The sequence below is a fragment of the Taudactylus pleione genome, unplaced genomic scaffold (assembly GCF_031769625.1).
Source record: "Taudactylus pleione unplaced genomic scaffold, aTauple2 ptg000484l, whole genome shotgun sequence".
NCBI classification, from domain to species: domain Eukaryota; kingdom Metazoa; phylum Chordata; class Amphibia; order Anura; family Myobatrachidae; genus Taudactylus; species Taudactylus pleione.
In genome coordinates this window covers 6,521,921-6,541,422 of record NW_028284886.1, presented here as the reverse complement: position 1 = coordinate 6,541,422, position 19,502 = coordinate 6,521,921, and the positions used below count along the sequence as shown (strand labels likewise).

Genomic DNA, 19,502 nt, shown 5'->3' with positions numbered 1-19,502 from the left:
TCACTGTGTTCATTGAATAGTATTATATCCGGTAGAAAAGAAAAAAAATATTTGTTGCAAAAGCTTTGGTGTAGATAAAAGGAAGCCAAAAAGAATACAAGCTCTTTAATAAAACTCACAAGAGGTCTTGCAAAAGCAAACACATTAAAGTGATAATAAGGTAACGTATAAACCCCCTTTAAGCCTCGAAATGACCATAAACCATGAAAATGCTTCTCTGAAAATAAATGGGACCCTTTATGTAATAATTATTCATATAGGACCTCATTCAGAGTCGGTCGAAGCAGCCGCACGGTCGTACGCCACCGATGTTCGTTATACTGCACATGCATAAAATTCGCAATGCGCATGCGCAAACTAGCCGTTACAATCAGAAATTTCTCTCTCCTTGAACACAGCCAGGTCGGTAGTTTGAGTGACAGATTGAGGCGTTTGTGGGCGGTAACAGGGGAAGGTGCTTGAAAACGGGGGAGTGGAGATCCGAACGCAGGCGTGCCTAATTATGCGAACGGCGTTTTATGGGAGAGGATACGGTTTATGGGAGTGCATAATTAACAAAGTAGCGTCATGGCACATGTGATATGGGAGGTTTTTACACTGACATGATCGTGGAGCTTAAGAGAGGGTATGGTCAACCTTAAGCTCTACGACCAGTTCCGATGGTTCTTGATGGTCTCGATTAATCCATCTATGCCTGGAGATGACGTGCAATGCGTACGAGAAGGGGGCATATTTTTTTTTAATTCTGGCCACTTCCTCCCCTTGGTCGGCCAGCTACCGATCCGAACTTAGGGACGCAACTTGCGAGGGAATCATTTGCATATCCGGCCCCTTTTCCCGTACAACCGTGCGGCCGCTTTGACAGACTCTGAATGAGGTCCATAGTGCCATCACATCAGCACTTTCCAGAGATTATTATAAATCATTCACATCAATCTTTTTCCCCATCAGAGCTTACAATCTATGTTCCCTATCACAGACCGAAGCGCACACAGAGCACACGCCCAATAGGCACAGCCACACAATCAACATGGAGCAACCATGCCCCCTTCAGGCTCGCAACGTTGCGCCATCCATTGATGGAGCCAGAAACTCACACTATGGAGTCATGCTCGCTCGTACCGGAACCCACCATTTCTCATGGTGGCTCTGCGCACACACTAGTGTACATGTCAACATACAGATACTGCCAAATACAACTATTAGGCACTGGCACTGCACAGGGGGAAGGATGGTCCAACCCATACTCGCCTGCTTTTGAAAAAGCATTTCAGTGAGATTGCGAAAGCAACACCTATGGACGTGTACGGCTACATCTGACTGGCGTACCATAAACTTCATTTACATTAAAATGTAAATGAACCCCAAAGCAGTTAGATACTTTTCAGAAAATGCCTGTAGCCATAGGGATCATTGTGCCTGATTCAGTACGGATTGCAACTGCGATTACGCATGCAGTCTCACTGCGATAGTATGCTAATCCACTGCGATCGCTATGTCATCGCAGCACGACATAAGGATGCCCGCCTTACCTTACACATATCCATAATACTTAGCAAGACTGCAAAACCATCAGTAACAGAATACAATCGGAGCCTCACGCACACTTGCACAAGCTCTGACCTTACTCAGAAATTGCTAACCCTCCGGTACACAGTGAGCTCAGGCTGCGGATGGTATCGCAGTGGCTAATTTATGCATGCCCCTGTAACGGCGTTCAAATGCCTTGGCACGCCTGCGTTTTGCCGACCATATGGAAGACAACAGCCAATACGCAACACACAGAGATATAATACATTGTGCTTGTCGGCAACACACTGGAGGCAGCCATTTTGTTGAGCCAACAATCATGAAAATGTATCAATTCCTGAACATTGGCGCAGCCCAGAAAATACACTATTTATAGTTTATGCAAATAGTGCTCAGCATAGAGAAGAGCGTAGGTTAGTCAAAGACACTTCCGTATACTACAGTCAGTGTTATAATGCTGCATTGCTGGGATCCATAACATTACTGTGCTCTTCCGAGAATGCATTGTGACTGTAATGACCAGAATTAACTTCTCTACCCATGTGCCAGCACTGATGCAGCCTCAAAATAGCAGACTGGGGGCTACTGGACTGGCATGGTCACCTCCGTGGTCCCACAGTCACCGCACCAAACATTCCATTGAAAAGCAAATGTACGTTTTTTATTCATGAACAGGTCAAATTTTAATTTGCAAAACCTGTGCTTAGGGCAGACGTGCAACTGTACAAATGTTGGCCATTGGCTAGCTGCAATACTGGAGAGCAGGCCGCAGAGAGGGAGCAGCAGTAATTAAGCGCTTTCCACTAAACTAAGGTTACCGAATTCTGGTGAGGCAGCGTTCAGTAATTGTACAAGATTCAATGCAACATTCCATAAAAGACACTATCGGGGTATAGCTGGATCTGAATCCACGGGCACCACACAGTTAAAGCTTTGCTGCTCCCAGGATGCACTGGGTCCATCATCCTATATACCCCTCCCCAACCACAGGCCCATCAGTTTTAGTTGGTGGCCGGCTGGAGTCGGGTCACCTTAGCGCAGGGGGGCTGCTTGGCAGCCCCCAAGCTTATTTTTAGAGTTAATTAACTTTCTTTTTTTGTCCATTGGAAGTCTAAGCTGCCTCTCCTACACCCCGCTGGTGCCGCGACGCCAGTACAGATCTGGGGATCGCGGCGGGACACCAGAGTCTGTACTAGCACGGGCTCTGGGCTCTCCCTCGACTGCTGCCGGAGTGCCGGGGATCAGGTGACCCGCGTGTGCCTGTATGCAGTCACATGCCTCCGGTCTCTGGGGATAGACTGAAGGCTCTAGCTAGTGGCGGCGGGCTCCCCCTCACTGGAGGCATACCCCGCGAGACCACTGGATGCTGCACCACTTATTTACCCAACATTTATGACCCCACCACATTTTAAATACCTTTCTCCAATCCGTGAAGAAGTTATTTTGGAACACCTCTTTCGTGGTATATTCATGGTCCAACATCTTGGCATAGAAACTGGCCACTTCTTCAGCCTGAACGCTGAGCGGTAAAGGCTTCCCTGCGATAAACAAGTCAATTCACCATGAAAACACAACACAAATGGTCATTGAAAAGTAGCTGCTACTACTTACAGGTATTAATGTCTTAACCTCACTAATTGTAAATGTGATGGTCATTTGAGTTGTATTAGGATGAAGCATCAATTCTTATGTATTACTTTACAAGTCATTGTATTTTGGGGCTGATTCAGCAGTGGATGGAATTGTAAAAAACCGCATACAAGCAGCATTGCAATTCCATGCTGCTAAAATGTAAATGCTACAGGAGGCGTCTGAAGGGAAGAGACGCCTACTGTCAGCATCTGCGATCCCAGCGTTGCAAACTAAAGGCCCCCATACATCAGCAATCTGAAGACCACAATTGAACAATTTGAAGATTTATTGCCCGATCTTAGGATTTCCCAATCGAGCAATCTGCGCCCATACACTACAGATCTTTTTCAGTGATTTGCAGATCGATTGCAGCAAACACAGATCTGGCAATCTTGAAAGGCCCATCATTTTGCTAGAAACGATCTGCAAATCTGCTGATCATGTCCATACACTAGCAATCTACAGCCCCAATCGATCTGTGAAATCGAACATGTTGGACATTTTGATTAAACAATTCCAACCACTTTTTGGTTGCAATCTGCGATCTGTGAAGCCCATACATTGCAGATTTTTATACACAATCGATTGCAAATTGCACGATTGCTGCAATCCATCTCTGATGTATGGGGGCCTTTAGTTGCAGTCTGGGATCAACATCGCAACGTTGTGTGGCACAGGTTAGCTGAGTAAAGGCCCCCATACATCAGCAATCTGAAAACCACAATTGAACAATTTGAAGATTAATTGCCCGATCTTAGGATTTCCCAATCGAGCAATCTGCGCCCATACATTACAGATTTTTTTCAGTGATTTGCAGATCGATTGCAGCAAACACAGATCTGGCAATCTTGAAAGGCCCATCATTTTGCTAGAAACGGTCTGCAAATCTGCTGATCATGTCCATACACTAGCAATTTACAGCCCCAATCGATCTGTGAAATCCAACATGTTGGACAATCTCATTAAACAATTCCAATCACTTTTTGGTTGCAATCTGCGATCTGTGAAGCCCATACATTGCAGATTTTTATACACAATCGATTGCAAATTGCACGATTGCTACAATCCATCTCTGATGTATGGGGGCCTTTAGCATGGAGCCTAGCTTGTATAACAGATGATCAGGCTGTGTTTGGACACAACATTTACATTCCCAGTTTTCAGAGACCCCTGGAGACCTGACTGGATGGACGCCATGGCCTCTTCGTGCAACAATCACTGTATAATACTCCATCCACAACAATTGGGACGTTTCATGGTCTCTGCAGTCCTCAGAGTGAGGGTGGTCAGAGACGCCTAGTGAAGGGGCAGCAGCGGGAGTACATGGGAGCAGCAACCATGGTAGGAATTGGCACAATGATGGAACAAAGCAGTGCCCTCTATGGTGGCCACACCCCCTAGTGCCAGACTTCACCCAATGTCTCGCTGGCAATGGGGTGGAGTCGGCATATCTACAGCCACTTTAAACAGAATGTCGCTTTCAGATAACTTAGTGCCTTGTACATATTGTCTGATACATTGCTTTTTCCATAGATGGGGGTCCATAGATCTAGAATGCTTTATATTTAAAGAGAATAGGTAAAATACTTCAGACTTTTACACAGTTCTCAAAAGAATACTGTCACAAAGTAAGAGCAATCAACTAATCGCAAAATATTGTGACCTTTTTCACAATTACTGTAACCAGGGCTGGCTCCAGGGGGAGCCGCGCACTGTGCAAGATGGGTCATCGATGCTCCTTACTCGCAAGCGGCCGAAAATGGGGACATGGCCTAATTACCATAGGTCACTCCCCAAAACAACGTTATTTGGTGGCGTGCCCGTATGGCACTCCACCCGTTAACGTCGGGCTGGGGGCGAGCCCAGCACTAAGCCAGGAGCTGGGCCGCCCCAGCTCTCTTCCGGCACATTCCTCTTCACCGGGGCCGGCATCGCCGCGTGGTGAAGGAGCCCAACTCTTCGTCCCGTGGGTGAACAGTGGGGCAGTGCCCGGAAAATGGGACTGTCCCATTGAAATCGGGAATGGCTGGGAGGAGTGCCCCCTCTATGGGATGGCGCCCCTGTTCGACAGCACTGGTCGAACATTCCTCTAGCCAGCCCCGACTAACAGTATAATTGTCAGATTCTGAATACTTGTACAAGCATTTAATTCCAAAATTATGGATTCACCACTAATAAAAGTCGCCCACACCTCCCAACATGACTCATTCTGGGAGGGGGACAAAGGCCCTCATTCAGAGGCGGTCGCAAGAAGCGAGCACTCGCTCTGAATGAGGGCGGCCGCTTGAATTTTCTAGTGTGGCCTCCTGGTCGCTAGCTAAGCTGTGGGTTACCACCCACAGCTTTAGCGACCGACCAGGTTGATGGTCGCAATGTTCAAGACCATCGCGACCATAGGGGCTTGCGACGAGACCCTAAGGTCTCAGCAACCGCAAGCCCCGGGGAGATTCCGGCTCTGATCGAGCAGGAAACTCCCCACTGACATCATTGCTGAGGTCAGTGCGGCCACCCACAAAACGGCAAGTGTTCCTTAAGGAACGCCTCAATTTGTGAAACCACCCCCCCACCACGCCTACAAAACGGGGCAAGCTGTCGATCAACATCGACAGCCGCGGCTTTTATAGTGAGCTCCGGAGCGAGAGAATTTCTCTCTCGCTCCGGGGCTTGCGCACTAGCAGTACGGCCGCAGCGCCTAAACATCGAACCGCTTGCGAGAGCTCAGCGCTTGCGAACGTGTCTGAATGAGGGTTTCAGGTGACTATAATCATAAATTAAGAGGGAAGTCCAGGAGCAGAGCATTTTGGCCTTCCTGGAATGGGTCATGTTGGGAGGTATGTGCCCCCAGGGCCGTAACTAGGGTAGTGCGGCCGGTGCCATGGCACAGGGCACCACAGGGGGCACTGTTTGGGCCTGTCAATTTTCTGTTTATCATCCTTCTCACTTGTAAATTCCTCTTATTTTATCCATAGCATCTCCTGGCCTCCCCTATCTCTTCTCTGGCCCTTCCCCATGAGGCCATGGCCTTTTTTCGGTGTTTTATCTCCCCATTTAAAAAATAGGGGGGGCACCAATGCTCTTTCTGGCACAGGGCACCAAAAAGTCTAGTTATGGCTCTGTGTGCCCCTGCCACTTAAGTTGGAGTGTAACCTTAAATCAAAATTGAGGCTATATCCTCCACAGACTACAGTTTCCTGCAAACAGATTCCCCAGTGAAGGATCACTTTTACAGAGGATCAAAGCCATCTATACTAGGGATGGTTACTTGTACCAGGCCTTGTTACAACCACTATGTATCCCTAGCAATACAAATCCGTATCTCCTGATGCCTTTACACTCAGCATTATCCCCCTCCCCCGAACAATGACACCCTAGGAAATAAAGCTGTACCGTTGTAATAAAACTTCACATTTTGCGGCAGCAGATCGTACGGCGGAGCAAACACGGGGCCCTTATGTTCCAGGAATTTCCATTTGATCCCGTCTTCATATTTTTCTTCCTCCCACCTGCAATGAATAACATGGAGTGAGCCTTATTGCCTTTTCCAGACACCTGCTGGGAAACATCTAGAAGACAAACAGCCTCTGACATAAGAGACTGGACATGTGCTAACGGTCATTCTGCAGACACGTGTGCAGGAGATTTATGCAGCTCCTGAGAAGCTGGTTGGCAGGGTTTGAGTAGTGGCTAGTGGCAGGCTGCATATACAGATCATTTCTATTTATTGTGTACAATTCCCCAATGTTGCAAGAAAATGATTTCATATAGGAATTAGTCCACTAACGCTGGCGGCCCCAGGTGTTAGTTGGAATATAGAAGAACTCTAGCTCAGAACACATACTACAGTATTAAATGATTTTTATTTTATTGATTGGCAGCAACTACAGGAGGACACAATTCAGGAATATCGCCTTCATGCCAACAGTTGCGTGTCTTTATCTGCAATGAAACAATCCCTATCCGTAATAACTGTTTATATCAGCTCCCGCGAATGTATTTTATTAACCCATTATATCATGAAAACGCTCCCTGGCGTCATTGGGCTTCCAGATTACATTTAAAAAAAAATAGCAGCTTGGGGTAGATTTACTAAAGCTTTTAAAAATTAAAGTGGTGTCGTTGCCCATAGCAACCAGATTCTATATTGTCATTTCTTTATTGCATCCTGGAAAATGATGGTCAGAATGTGATTGTTTTGCTGTGGGTAATATTTTGAATTGCCTGTTTTAGAAGCTTTAGTAAATCTACCCCCTACAGGTTGGTTGCTAGGGGCAACACCAAACACCTGTCCAGTCATCCAAAGTTGTCATATCAACAGACGTAATCGCGCGGTTACAGTGAATAGAAGAGCGTCACTCAGGCGTGTTAATTTACAGTACAGGAAAAGTCCTTAAAGTAACAGTCTGGCTGGTGGTTTCTTGAGAATAATTGTTTCCTATGTGGGAGATATGCCGTAAAAAAGCCAGTGTGCGTTTCATTTAATTTACTTGGAGCATACTTGCCGACATTCCTGGGCAGCTTTCCGGGAGCAGCAGGAGGGGACCTGCTGCCCCGCCCCCTTTACTGAAAACCCCCGCGATTTGCGGGTCCATGAGGGGGCGGGGCTAAATGATGCAGTTTGTGCCATTTAGCCCCGCCCCTTCCCTATGGACCCAAAAATTCCAGGTATAATCTCCCCATCCTGCCCACATCACTAGGAAGTGGGCGGGATGCATTAGATAGGCCTACTCTTCCAGGGGTGCGGGGGGGGTTACCCGAAAAATAGGCATGTATAACTTGGATCTATTAGTGGAACCAAAGCCCAAAGCCTGACTTCGCATGCACATCACTAAAGAAATTGGCAAGTTAGTTCTTACTGGTCCTATCATTTATAACCACCACTCTACGTAAACTTCAAAGGGCCTCCCAAGACCCACCCCTTCATCAAAGCCTCCCAGCTCTCATCCTAACCCACTGCTGCTCTGTGCTCCTGGTATTATAACTGAGCAGCCCAAGGAGAGATGCAGCTCACTGGAGTTGGGACCCAGCGCTACAACTCACTAGGCCCCGTCCCGCTTACAGGGAATGCCGGGAACCATAGCATCGATCGAGCAGGGGTGTGGCCAATATGATGTGATTTTGGCCAATTTGGGGCATTATCCTCCCTATAGTACGAACTTCGCTAGTAAGTAGCAGGATGCAGGAATGCCCCCCAGGGGTGTATCTAGTGATCCAAGCGCCCCTGGCAATGTAATGGATTGGCGACCCCCACCCCCCTCATGCAGTGCCCCCAATAGTAATCCCCCAGTAGTAACTCCCCGCTATGCTGCATTGCCCCCAGTAGTAGCCCCCCTATACAGTGCCCCCAGTAGTAGTCCCCCCCTATATAGTGCCCCCAGTATTGGCCACCCTTATACAGTGCTCCCAGTAGTGGCCACCCCCATAAATTTCCCCCAGTAGCGGCCACTCCTATACAGTGCCCCCCAGTAACGAGCACCCCCCCATACAGTGCCCCCAGTAGCTGCCACCCCCTATTTCAGTGTCCCCCCTGTAGTGTCAGGCTTACACACACAAAGAACAAAAAAAAAATGTAACTTACCTGAGCCAGACGCGACCGCCGCTGTCTGCTCTCAGTCCCAGCCGCTCTTCTCCTGCATGGGAGAGACGTCATGACGTATGACTATCACTGCGGTCTGCCCCACACTTGTGGGGCCGGAGGACTTGTCCACTCCTTGGCTACTGGTGGCACTGCTGGTCGGTGCCCCCCCTTTGGTCGGCGCCCCTGGCGAATGCCACCCTGGCTAATGGGTAGATACGCCCCTTATGCCCCCTACCCATTTGGGGGCCCGGGGGAATACCAGCACATTTGCGAGTCTCCCACAACTTCCGAAAAAATGGGCAAGTATGCTGTTACAACAAAACACTTATTGCTGGGGTAAATATGCCACTTAGACCCGTATTCAATTGGAAGCGTTAAGTCCGGATCCGCGTTAAGTTACCACCGATGACGTCATTATCGCCTGTTTTGGTTTTACCCCGTATTCAATTTGAAAGACTTTCCGACTAAGCGGAAAGTCAATGCAATGTAATAGGCGGTAAAGTATCGTCTATGAATAGCAGGCGGAAAAAAGTACAGAATTGGGGTTTTGGGGTGCAACGTTTCGGGAGCCCCCGTGCAGCAAAAGGTAATCTGTCAAAAAACAAACAAAAAACTTAAAGGACACCCCAAAAATTGAGTTTGAAAAAACTTGACTCTGGTGGGGGTCCCCAAGTATGCCCCAGGTGTTTTTTTGATTGCAGGTGTTTGCGGCAGGTGGATTTTTCACAATTTTTTCAACTTCACTTTTTCAACTTTAAACATGCTGGCCCACATTTTCAAGTACCCCAAATTTGCTGGGATAACATTTTTCTGGAAAAAATACTCCTAAATACTATTCTGCATCAGGTATAGAAAAACGCTATTTAGCAGCTATTGAGCCCATTTAAAAACACCAAATACCTTCAAGCAAGCCAGATCGGGGGGTACCATAGTGAACCCCCATGTCAGAGCATCATTTGGGGGGTGACAGGCTGATTTCCCCAAAAATGACAGTACTTTCCGCTTGTTACAGTATCGCCGGGTGCAGTTTACGCATACCTTCAAACTGAATACGGGGTAAAGCGTGCACGCGCGCAATACTTTAACGCCTACAAAACATGCGAGGTCTGTTAAGTCCGGGCCGCGTTAACTTAACGTATCTCGGCTCAAATTGAATGCGGCTCTAGAGGTCTCTATTAATGGTGTACTGATTTTGCTCCTAAAATTGCAGCCTCTATTGTTTTGGGATTCTGCAGTTCGTTTCAGACAGACTCTCTGTATTGTGGAGGAGATTAGCATTATACTTCTACAGATGGGACCACATATATCTTACTTCCTTGCGTGTTAAACTGCCCCTCTAGCCACGCCATGCCGTGGCGTGACTCAGTAGTGCAGAGCATCTTTTTGTGACTTTTTTCCTTCAAATGTGTCTTATTTGTAAAGTGATGTGAATAGGACACAGGCAACTTCTGCTGATTAAAATGACATGCGTCATGCCTATATCCTGTAGGGGACTGAGGGTGTGTATGCATGCTAAATGCTACGTTACATTGTCACAGTCGCTGACACTAACGTAGAGTTTCGTATGCAGATACAGTCGCACACAGTATAGGCATGCCGCATATCAGTTTAATCAGCAGAAGCTGCTTGTGCGTTCTATTCACAGCACTTTGTGAATAAGATGTATTTCAAGGTAAAAAGTAGCACGAAGAGACACTCGGCACTATGAGTTGTTTGGCGCTCATGTGTTATATTTAATGGGACTTGTAGCACCGGACTCAAGTCATACTTGCCTACACTCCCGGAAGTCATGGGAGGCTCCTGAATTTTTGGGTAGCCCCCCCCTGCATCCCCAGAAGTGTAGGCACTTCTCCCGCATCCCACACACTAACTAGTGAAGTGGGCAGAATGGAAAGAAACTTTCCAGGAATCCGTAGCCCGTCGTTAGGGGGTGGGGCTTACTGACGAGATTCTATGATAATCGAGTTATTTGGCCCCACCCCCTATAAAAATGCACGCGTCGCAGGATTTCGCAGCGAGGGGGCTGGATCTAATGACGCGGATGGACTGACCCAGCCCCTATCACTGCCCGCGACTGCTGCCTCTCCCCAGGCTTCTCCTGGGGAGGACAGATCAAAAGTCTGACATAAGATGTATGTGAACAAATCTGTAGCATGGTAAAATTAATTTCCATATGGTCAGTTTTACAACAAACCCGTCTACTTATATTTAGGGCTTATCTGGCGATTGCACTAACAGGCCCCGAACAGAATCTGGCCACTTGTGATGGGACACCCTGCCCAGTCCACTCTGGGTACCCAGGCGCATTTCTGCATGAGAAACCAATCCTATTTCTCCGCCCATGAGCGCTCACGTTTGTAGCGCGTCAACAATACAGTCACGAAAAGGCATGGGGGCAATATATACCATGTGCATGATCTTCCCAAATCACTCCCATTTCTGGCAAGGACATGCCCCTTTACAGTAAAACCTTTTTTTAAATTGCTACTTTATGTATATAACTGTATTAAACAACGTTCTTTAAGATCTGGAACCTTTTAGTTATTAATGGAGAAAAAAAAAATACATAAAATTAGTGGTTTTATACCTTCCAGCCCTGAAATATTTTAATACAATGCAGGGAGGGTACGCAGTTTGGTTTTAATTCTCGTTTTTACACTAAAGCCAAATACACACTAGACTGTGTGTATACCCAGTGATGGCACAATATATCAGGCGGTCTGTACGGAAATCCCGGCAACGTGAGGCCGAAAGGAGGAAATCCCAACAGCGGAGGTAAGCAACGCTAACCATAACCTCCCCCTGGGGTGGCCAGTGCCTAACCCTAGCCCCCATTCCCCTAGCCTAACCCTAATCCTCCTGGGGGGGTTGCCTAACCCCAAGTCCCCCCGGAATGTCCCTAACCTAACCCTCCCCGGCTAAGAGGATGGCCGGCCGGACTTGCCTCGTTCGGCCCTGCGTCGTCCTGGATTACGGCATTGGGATTATGACAGGCGTCGGTATATCGATGCCTGTCATAAATCCCTAGCCGGCATTCTGGCATTGGGATCGTGACCGGCGGCCTTGCGTTCACCGGTCACTTAACTACATCCCGGTCTGTACACAGTGGCACTGATTCAGAGCCGGAAGCTCTGTCAGAGCGCTCGCTCTGAACCAGGGCGGCATTTTTTTTTTTAGCTTGCCTTCTGGCTGCTCGCTAAGCTGTGGGTGACCACCCACAGCTTTAGCCAGCAGCCAGGTGATGGTTGGGACCATTGCGGCTTGCGACGAGACCCTTGTGGTAGGGTCTCGTCTGCCACAAGCCCCAGTGAGCTTCCGGCCCTAATAGAGCCAGATGCTCACCACTGACATCACTCGTGATGTCAGTGGGGCCCCCCACAAACGGCAGGTGTTCCTCTGGGAACGCCTCAGTTTGTGTTGCCGCCCCACCTACAAAATGAATTTCTCTCTCGCTCCGGGGCTCGCGCACGCCAGAGCCGGCTCCGGCGTGCGCAGTGGGGGACCATCGACCCGCTTGCGAGCGCTGTGTCTGAATCAGTCCCAGTGCATGATCTGCTGTATGACTCGCCACCTCCAGAAACATGGTGTCGGCCGCTGGATCTTCATATTGGCCAGCACTGCATGCCGATCTGAAGATATGATGAACGACACGCGGGAGCACGCAATGGTGCGTACACACTGAACAATGAATAATTTGTCATTCCTATGCGCCTAAAAAAAACTAATCATCCAATATATCTTCTAGTGTAGGGGTTCCCAAACTTTTTTGAATCACAGTGCCCTAGAGTATCATCATTTTTTCCACGGCACCCATGGGCCAAAAGTTCCTTATTGAGAAATTCGGCAAAAATGAAATAGTAATTTGTGCTTACAGGTCACCCTTAGATACAGCTATGTGGTGGCTGACAGGGCTGCGCTTCTTCTGCGCCACATATTTTATGATTGGCAGCCATTAGCACTGGTTTTGCCTATCACACTGACTAAAAATAATTTTATTTGGTACTGGACCACCAACCTGAGGTACCCCTGCAGGTGCCCTGAGGCACCCCAGGGTTCCATGGCACCCAGTTTGGGAACCACTGGTCTAGTGCGTACCCAGCTTATGAAATGCAATCTATGGTTGCTTACTGCTCAGTGCCATATTTCTGTGTAAAAATAACTTCTCTGCATCATAAACTAGACTTCCTATTAGTGGTATTACAGGAGGGCTAATCTCCTTCCCTTGATTATACATACATGTTAAACAAAATTATATATATATATATATATATTAAAAAGATTCAGTGATTGCGCATGTTCTAGAACAAACACTGCCCGAGAAATATTGGCCCTGATTCAGAGCCGGACGCTCTGACCAGAGCGCTCGCTCTGAATCAGGGCCCACCTCCATAATTATGGAGTGTCCTCCTGGACGCTCGTATAGCTGTGGGTCACCACCCACAGCATATACGAGCGTGCAGGTTGATTGTCGCGATGGTCTTGACCATCACGACCATCGCCACTGCGAGCCGAAGCCTGCGGTTGAGTTTCTCAACCGCAAGGCCCGGAGTGATTTTGGCTCTATCAGAGCCAAAATCACTCCCACTGACATCACTAGCGATGTCAGTGGGGCCGGCTTCTGACGGTAGGCGTTCCCTTGGGAACGCCTCCGTCTGGCAGGCACTCCCCCGGCACGCCTACCAAAGGGGGCGTGCTGTCAATCAACATCGACAGCACGCCCCCTTTGATCAGACAACGAGCGAAGGAAAGTCCTTCGCTCGTCGCGTCTCGCGCATGTGCACGACGGAGCTCCCTCCATCGTGCGCATGCGCAGTGTACACCATCGGCCCACTTGCGAGCGGACAGCCGCTCACAAATGGGTCTGAATCAGGCCCATAGTCTCTAATGAGTCCAGCATTCAAAACACCAATCTAGGGTGATGACTAAATAGTTCCATATACCACCAGGTCCCAGGTATTAGCGGACCGCAGCTCTCCACTAAAGAAAGGATGGATGCCAAGTCCACAAGATCTGTCAATATAAAAAGAGAGGAGAGCGCTCCATGGTGCAGATAAACACAAATTTTAATTGGACATATACACACATTGGCACTCTAATGGGTACAAGCGGCACCCATTAGAGTGCCAACGTGCGTATATGTCCAATTAAATTTTGTGTTTATCTGCACCATGGAGCTCTCTCCTCTTTTTATATTGATATATATATATATATATATATATATATACACACACACACACACACACACACACACACACATACATATACATACACATACATACAGTATATACATATACACACACACACAAACATACCAGAATAAAAATGTATTCGAGCGGATACGGTTCTCTCAGTAAATACACCACCACTGTGGCTACTTCAAAAGATTAGACAATGTATAAAACCACACACACCGCACTGGTGACCAGATAAGTAGATATGCAATTTAATAGAGTAGCAACAATTGCTGCATGTGAAATAGTAGATTACGTCAACATTACATATAACGAACAAACACAAATGACGACAGAATGGAGACCATAAAAAAATAAAAATTAGTAAATGGATACTAGCTGATGAGCAAATAATATAAATATAGGGCTAAATGAACCCAGAATTGGCAATTCTTGTGTAGAAAAGTTCCAAATAGACATATAAAGCGTTTTGAAACACTTCAGCTTGAAAAAGTCCCAGGAACGGGACGAAACGCGTTGCTGCCCGCTGCCTTTACCTGTTCCAAGTATCTTGTCCTGTAACCTGCTTCTGCTAAGTGCTGCCAGTGCCTGCAGTGCTCGATCCTGGTGCGAGGAGTATCCACAAGTCGCGGCCGCGCTTTATCACACTCGGATCTCCTCTCAGCTTTCCTCTGGCCCTGGGATCCGGCAGGAATCATTATTTAGCCGGACAGAGAGCCACCACACTGGATCACTGAGACAGCACGTCTCTGAGAGTATCCTGACTTGGCCAGTGATTGACTGCACAGCCGGTGAGAGACTATTACATCATCTCTACCTTGCCATTGCCTAAAACTTTGAAACCGGTCAGTACCCAAATCTTCTCAGCACTTGCGTGCCCGGCGGGGTTAACACTTCATGTATCTAACAAGTTCCTAACTGTTGTGTTATACAAGCTTCAGAATATTTATTATAGTGGATACCCAATTGATACATTGTTTGCACACAAGCGGTTACAATATTTCAAGACTATGAATTAATCTACTAAGTGTTTCAAAACGCTTTATATGTCTATTTGGAACTTTTCTACACAAGAATTGCCAATTCTGGGTTCATTTAGCCCTATATTTATATTATTTGCTCATCAGCTAGTATCCATTTACTAATTTTTATTTTTTTATGGTCTCCATTCTGTCGTCATTTGTGTTTGTTCATGTTATATGTAATGTTGACCTAATCTACTATTTCACATGCAGCAATTGTTGCTACTCTATTAAATTGCATATCTACTTATCTGGTCACCAGCGCGGTGTGTGTGGTTTTATACATTGTCTAGTGCTTGTGGGGTTGCAATTGTTCCCCTTTTTACCGCACCACTGCAGGTCTATTTTCAAATACAGTTCAGTGTGGTATCAAAGCGCTAGGTATTTTTTCTTACTTCAAAAGATTACACAGCCCCTAGCTGATATTTTGCAATGAGTCAGTGACTAGCAAAATGCTCATTTATCAATTATTTTGTGTGTATGAAAAAAAAATGCTTCCAACTGCATGTTTAGTAGTTTGGGGTTTTTTTCTCTCTTAAAAATTCCACTTCAAAGAAAATCTGCTAATAGCTCATTCAGAGGACTCGGATGTATATCCCATCAAAAAAAAAAATCAAAACCTATTATAATCAACTCAGTGTAATTGGATTTCATAAATAAACACAATCAAGTTAGAAGTACAAATGTTCATTTTTTTTCATATGACTTTTTTTGTTCTGTTCAAACTAACAGAAGTCGTCATCGCCGTTTCCCGATAACGCTAATTCAAGCTGCAAAGCTGACGTTTTCCGCTTGGTAAATCAGTCTTTGTGCCTATTAGAAAATCTATTTAAACTTAAGACATCCTCCCCGATCCGTATGATGTATGTCTGATTCTATCTACTTGATATTGGATCTGCAGAAAGTCTTTCATCTCTTGTCTTGCCTCGATATAGAACAGCTGAGATAATGCCTTTTGCTTTATAAACCAGAAACAATTGACAGATGTTTAAAAAAAAAAAAGTTAAACTGTGCAGTCCCTGTTACAGGAATAAAACAGATATTAACCCTTTTCTGACAACGGTTACAGGGTATTTACAGCAGCGTTTCGCAGCCATTTTTTAGAACTCAGTGGTAATCACCTGACGCCTGTATAGCTCTGCTGTCCAAAGTGTCGATGGTCACTCTTCAAGCAAATTTGTTTTCAGCACTGGAAACCGATAATGTTTTACATTGTAATTCTAGCTGAGATTTCATGGTCGATATCCGGGCAATTGGATTAATATCACAATTGGTAGAAAAGTACCTTGATGCTAAATATTCAAATCATTTCATTGGATCATGATCAGTAAATGCAGATGGGGATTCTTATTTGACGTGTGAGCGCGAACTGTTCTGACCACACTGAAAGGGCTCTTGTCATAAGCCAGATGTGATCTGGACACTCGCCCTCAGCCGCCGCACAATTGGAGCCCATTCAATGTGGCCAAACATGAGGAGCGGATATTCACCATCACTTTTGGTGAACACCATCATCCAGTGGGAATTTATCTTATGGTTCTCATCAGCGGTGTTGCCACAAGGAGTGAATAGTGCAGTTTCATCCTCAACGGATATTGAACACACATCGATGGTCAGAGGTCTATGGGAGTGACTCAGATGGTTGGCAATGCAGCCACGGTCGCAGCCGCTGTCAAAATAGCGGTGTCGTGGATACGCAAATGCTAATATCAGCCTTCCCTTTGTGTGGGGCGGTGCGATGGAGTGAGACGTCCACTTTGTGGTCTGTACATTTGCGAAGGTGATTGTAAACACTCCATCAATGCAACATTGGTTGCACCATCGATGTTTGCAGTAGTCTAGGGTCTACTCCAACTACCCTCCACTAATCCAAGTAAAAATGAAGCATTGGATTTGCAGCAGCATTCCAAGACACGCCGTGACAATCCCATAACCCGCCAATGAGACGAGCCCTTTTTGCGATCACTTTAGGTCACCTCCCAGTCTCTACTCCGCCATCGCAAACCTCTTCAAGGGTTCGCTATCCTGTAAGGAATTGTGTACGGCACCATTCACGTTGGTCGGCACGTGAGCAATAAGGGTTTTCAAGACTTTGCGCATGCAGAGTAGAAAAACATCGCTCAACTGCGTAAATAATCGGCACTGCATCCATCTCTGAATCAAGCCCTTTGCTCGCACAAAATGCAACAATCTAAATATAGATCCATTGTTGGTGATCAGGCGCTTTACGGAAATGTGTTTATTAATCCGACCAACAAAACCTGTATATGTCCAACTAATTGCAGCCCTCTGTGTTCAGCACTATACGCGCAGTATGACGCTGTTGGGAGGAGGCGTAGATACATTGACAGTCAATGTTGACAGAAAGTTGACAGTCCATGTCGACATGGACATTATGTCGACATGTAACATGTCGACATGCAGAAATGACATCCGTTATTTTGACATTGTGTCGAAGGTCAAATGTCAACAAAGCCTTTTAACGCTAAATTTAAGTTTAGGGTTACGTTTAAGATAAAATAGTGAAAACAGTTTAGTCTACATTTTGACTGATGACATAATGAACATGTTAGCATGTCGACATACAGAAATGTCATGTGTTGACATTCAGAATGTGTCAGCATACCACATCCTTCATGGCACCCCTGTGCTTGCCTATAGGGTGAAATGTGAGCTCCTCTAGACACCGGATGTTGTGGTTAGAGAGGAGTTAAATGTTCATTTTGTTCCATATATGGTCGCAATACTTTGCGCGTTTCATAAAGGAGTGTGACCTTGCGCGTTTCGTGTCATACCCCAACCACACCAGAAAGATGTGTCCCAAATCTATTCATAAACCACACATGCCGCAAAATATGAATTTACATATATAGTGCGTAATGATAAAGCCGAAATAAACCCAAATATTTTATTAAAAAAAAAAAAAATAAAAAAAAAAAAAAAAGACCTGTTCCAACAAGAATCTAATTTTGGCAAATTCCGGTGAACAGGAAGAGGTGAGTGATTGGGTATCATTACCATCTCCAGCGCATCTGCTCCTCCTCTTCCTTCTTCTTCGCCTTGAGCGCTGCAGCCGCGTCCCTTTCTTCCTGCGTTTTCTTTTTGGGTTTTTTGTCGGCCTCTTCTTTTGGTTCCTTCTTTATTTTCTTTTTCTGCTTTGCGAACAAAAATGAAAATCAGTTATCTAGAAGAGCAACGAGTGTAATAAATGCAGCACGCCGGCTTGTACGCGCTGATAAATCTTAATGGCTCAGCTATCTTGGTCACTTGCAGACCCCTACTCATGAATTCTTTACAGTGGCAGGATTGGAAAACCCACAGGTAGCCTTATCTGAGACAAGTGGAAAATTAAAGGTGACTGGCAGAACCGAGGGATCTCAGCTACTGCACAGACCCTGGAGATTTAAAGGCATCAATCTCTATTCACATCGAAGGACAACTCCACGAAGTGGAAAGGTGAGTGACAGCCCTGGAATGCTAGGGACGCAGGAGTGATGTGCAATTATAAGGCAGAAAAAGGGGGGTGGGGGGGGCATAACATTTGTACTCGCTCACTGCTTATTTAAAGCAAAAAGAAAAGTATAGCACTATTTCAATATATTATACTACAATTTTCATCAATTTATGCTAAAGTACATAGGCCTCAGTAGGAGCGCATCTATAATGGTGCACACAGGCCCCTGGATCCAGGGGGTCCGCACCGCACACCCTGCACCCATATTATCTAAGACTTACCTCTCCAAGGTCCCGCTTCGGGTGTCTCAGTGTCAGTCGGCGGGGAGAGAGGAGGGGGTCCCGGACATGGAATGCACACGGGCCCCCTCCTCTCTTAAGATGGTCCTGGGCCTCGGGATGTCTTGATAAATCAATTCCATTGATCTCAAGTGACAGCTTACCGTCTCAAACAAAGAACTAAAGCCAGGTACACATTAGACGACAGGAGTCCACATTGGCCAGTGTGTACCCGCTATGTCGCTGACCATGCGCGCTCCCGCGTGTCATCAGCGACGTACTGGTCCGCCGGATGATCTAGTCAGCAGGGGCCATGTTGCCAAATGCAGCATGGCCCCCGCTGTCACTCTCGTCAGTTAGTGACGGGACCCTGCAGGGTACTGGCACACGTGCAGATGCCGGTACCCCGCCAGGTCCAGTCGCTAGCTAGGTTGGTACACACTAGACATCTAGTGTGTACCGGCTTTAAGGGTCTGATTCAGATTTGAGAATAGAGTAAGTTATAGCAAGTAACTGTATCTGGAGTTCTGGACAAACCATGTTGAAATACAAGAGGTGCAAATACATGCCTTTATTTTGCATGCAGGGTAAAAACTGGCTACTTTGCATATAGTCCACAAAGCATTATTTTTACACTGCAGTTTAGATGTCAGTTTGGACACACCCAGTGGCGGGCTGGGCCAGGGGGCAGGGTGCCATGTGACCCCCGGGCCGCAGCGCCATGCGGGCCACGGGCAGTCTGTCTCTCTGACACAGCTGCACCACGCGTGGCCCGGAATTCGGTCAACGCTACACAGTGACTGACACACAGCCGCCAGT

At 46.6% G+C, this 19,502-nt stretch overlaps 1 protein-coding gene across 2 annotated transcripts in view; it reads right to left on the bottom strand.

The window, feature by feature from the left end:
• LOC148502775 (uncharacterized) overlaps positions 1 to 19,502 on the bottom strand; it is an 88,281-nt gene that overhangs the window by 42,057 nt on the left and 26,722 nt on the right. Inside the window, exons 6-8 of one of the 2 annotated variants that reach the window (XM_088449403.1) lie at positions 17,970 to 18,103; positions 6,550 to 6,665; positions 2,947 to 3,068 (exon numbers count right to left, since the gene is read on the bottom strand). In XM_088449403.1, the coding sequence (XP_088305529.1) occupies positions 2,947 to 3,068; positions 6,550 to 6,665; positions 17,970 to 18,103 (372 nt within the window). Of the gene's footprint in view, positions 1 to 2,946; positions 3,069 to 6,549; positions 6,666 to 17,969; positions 18,107 to 19,502 lie in introns of both variants that reach the window. The other variant, XM_088449404.1, reaches the window with a different exon arrangement.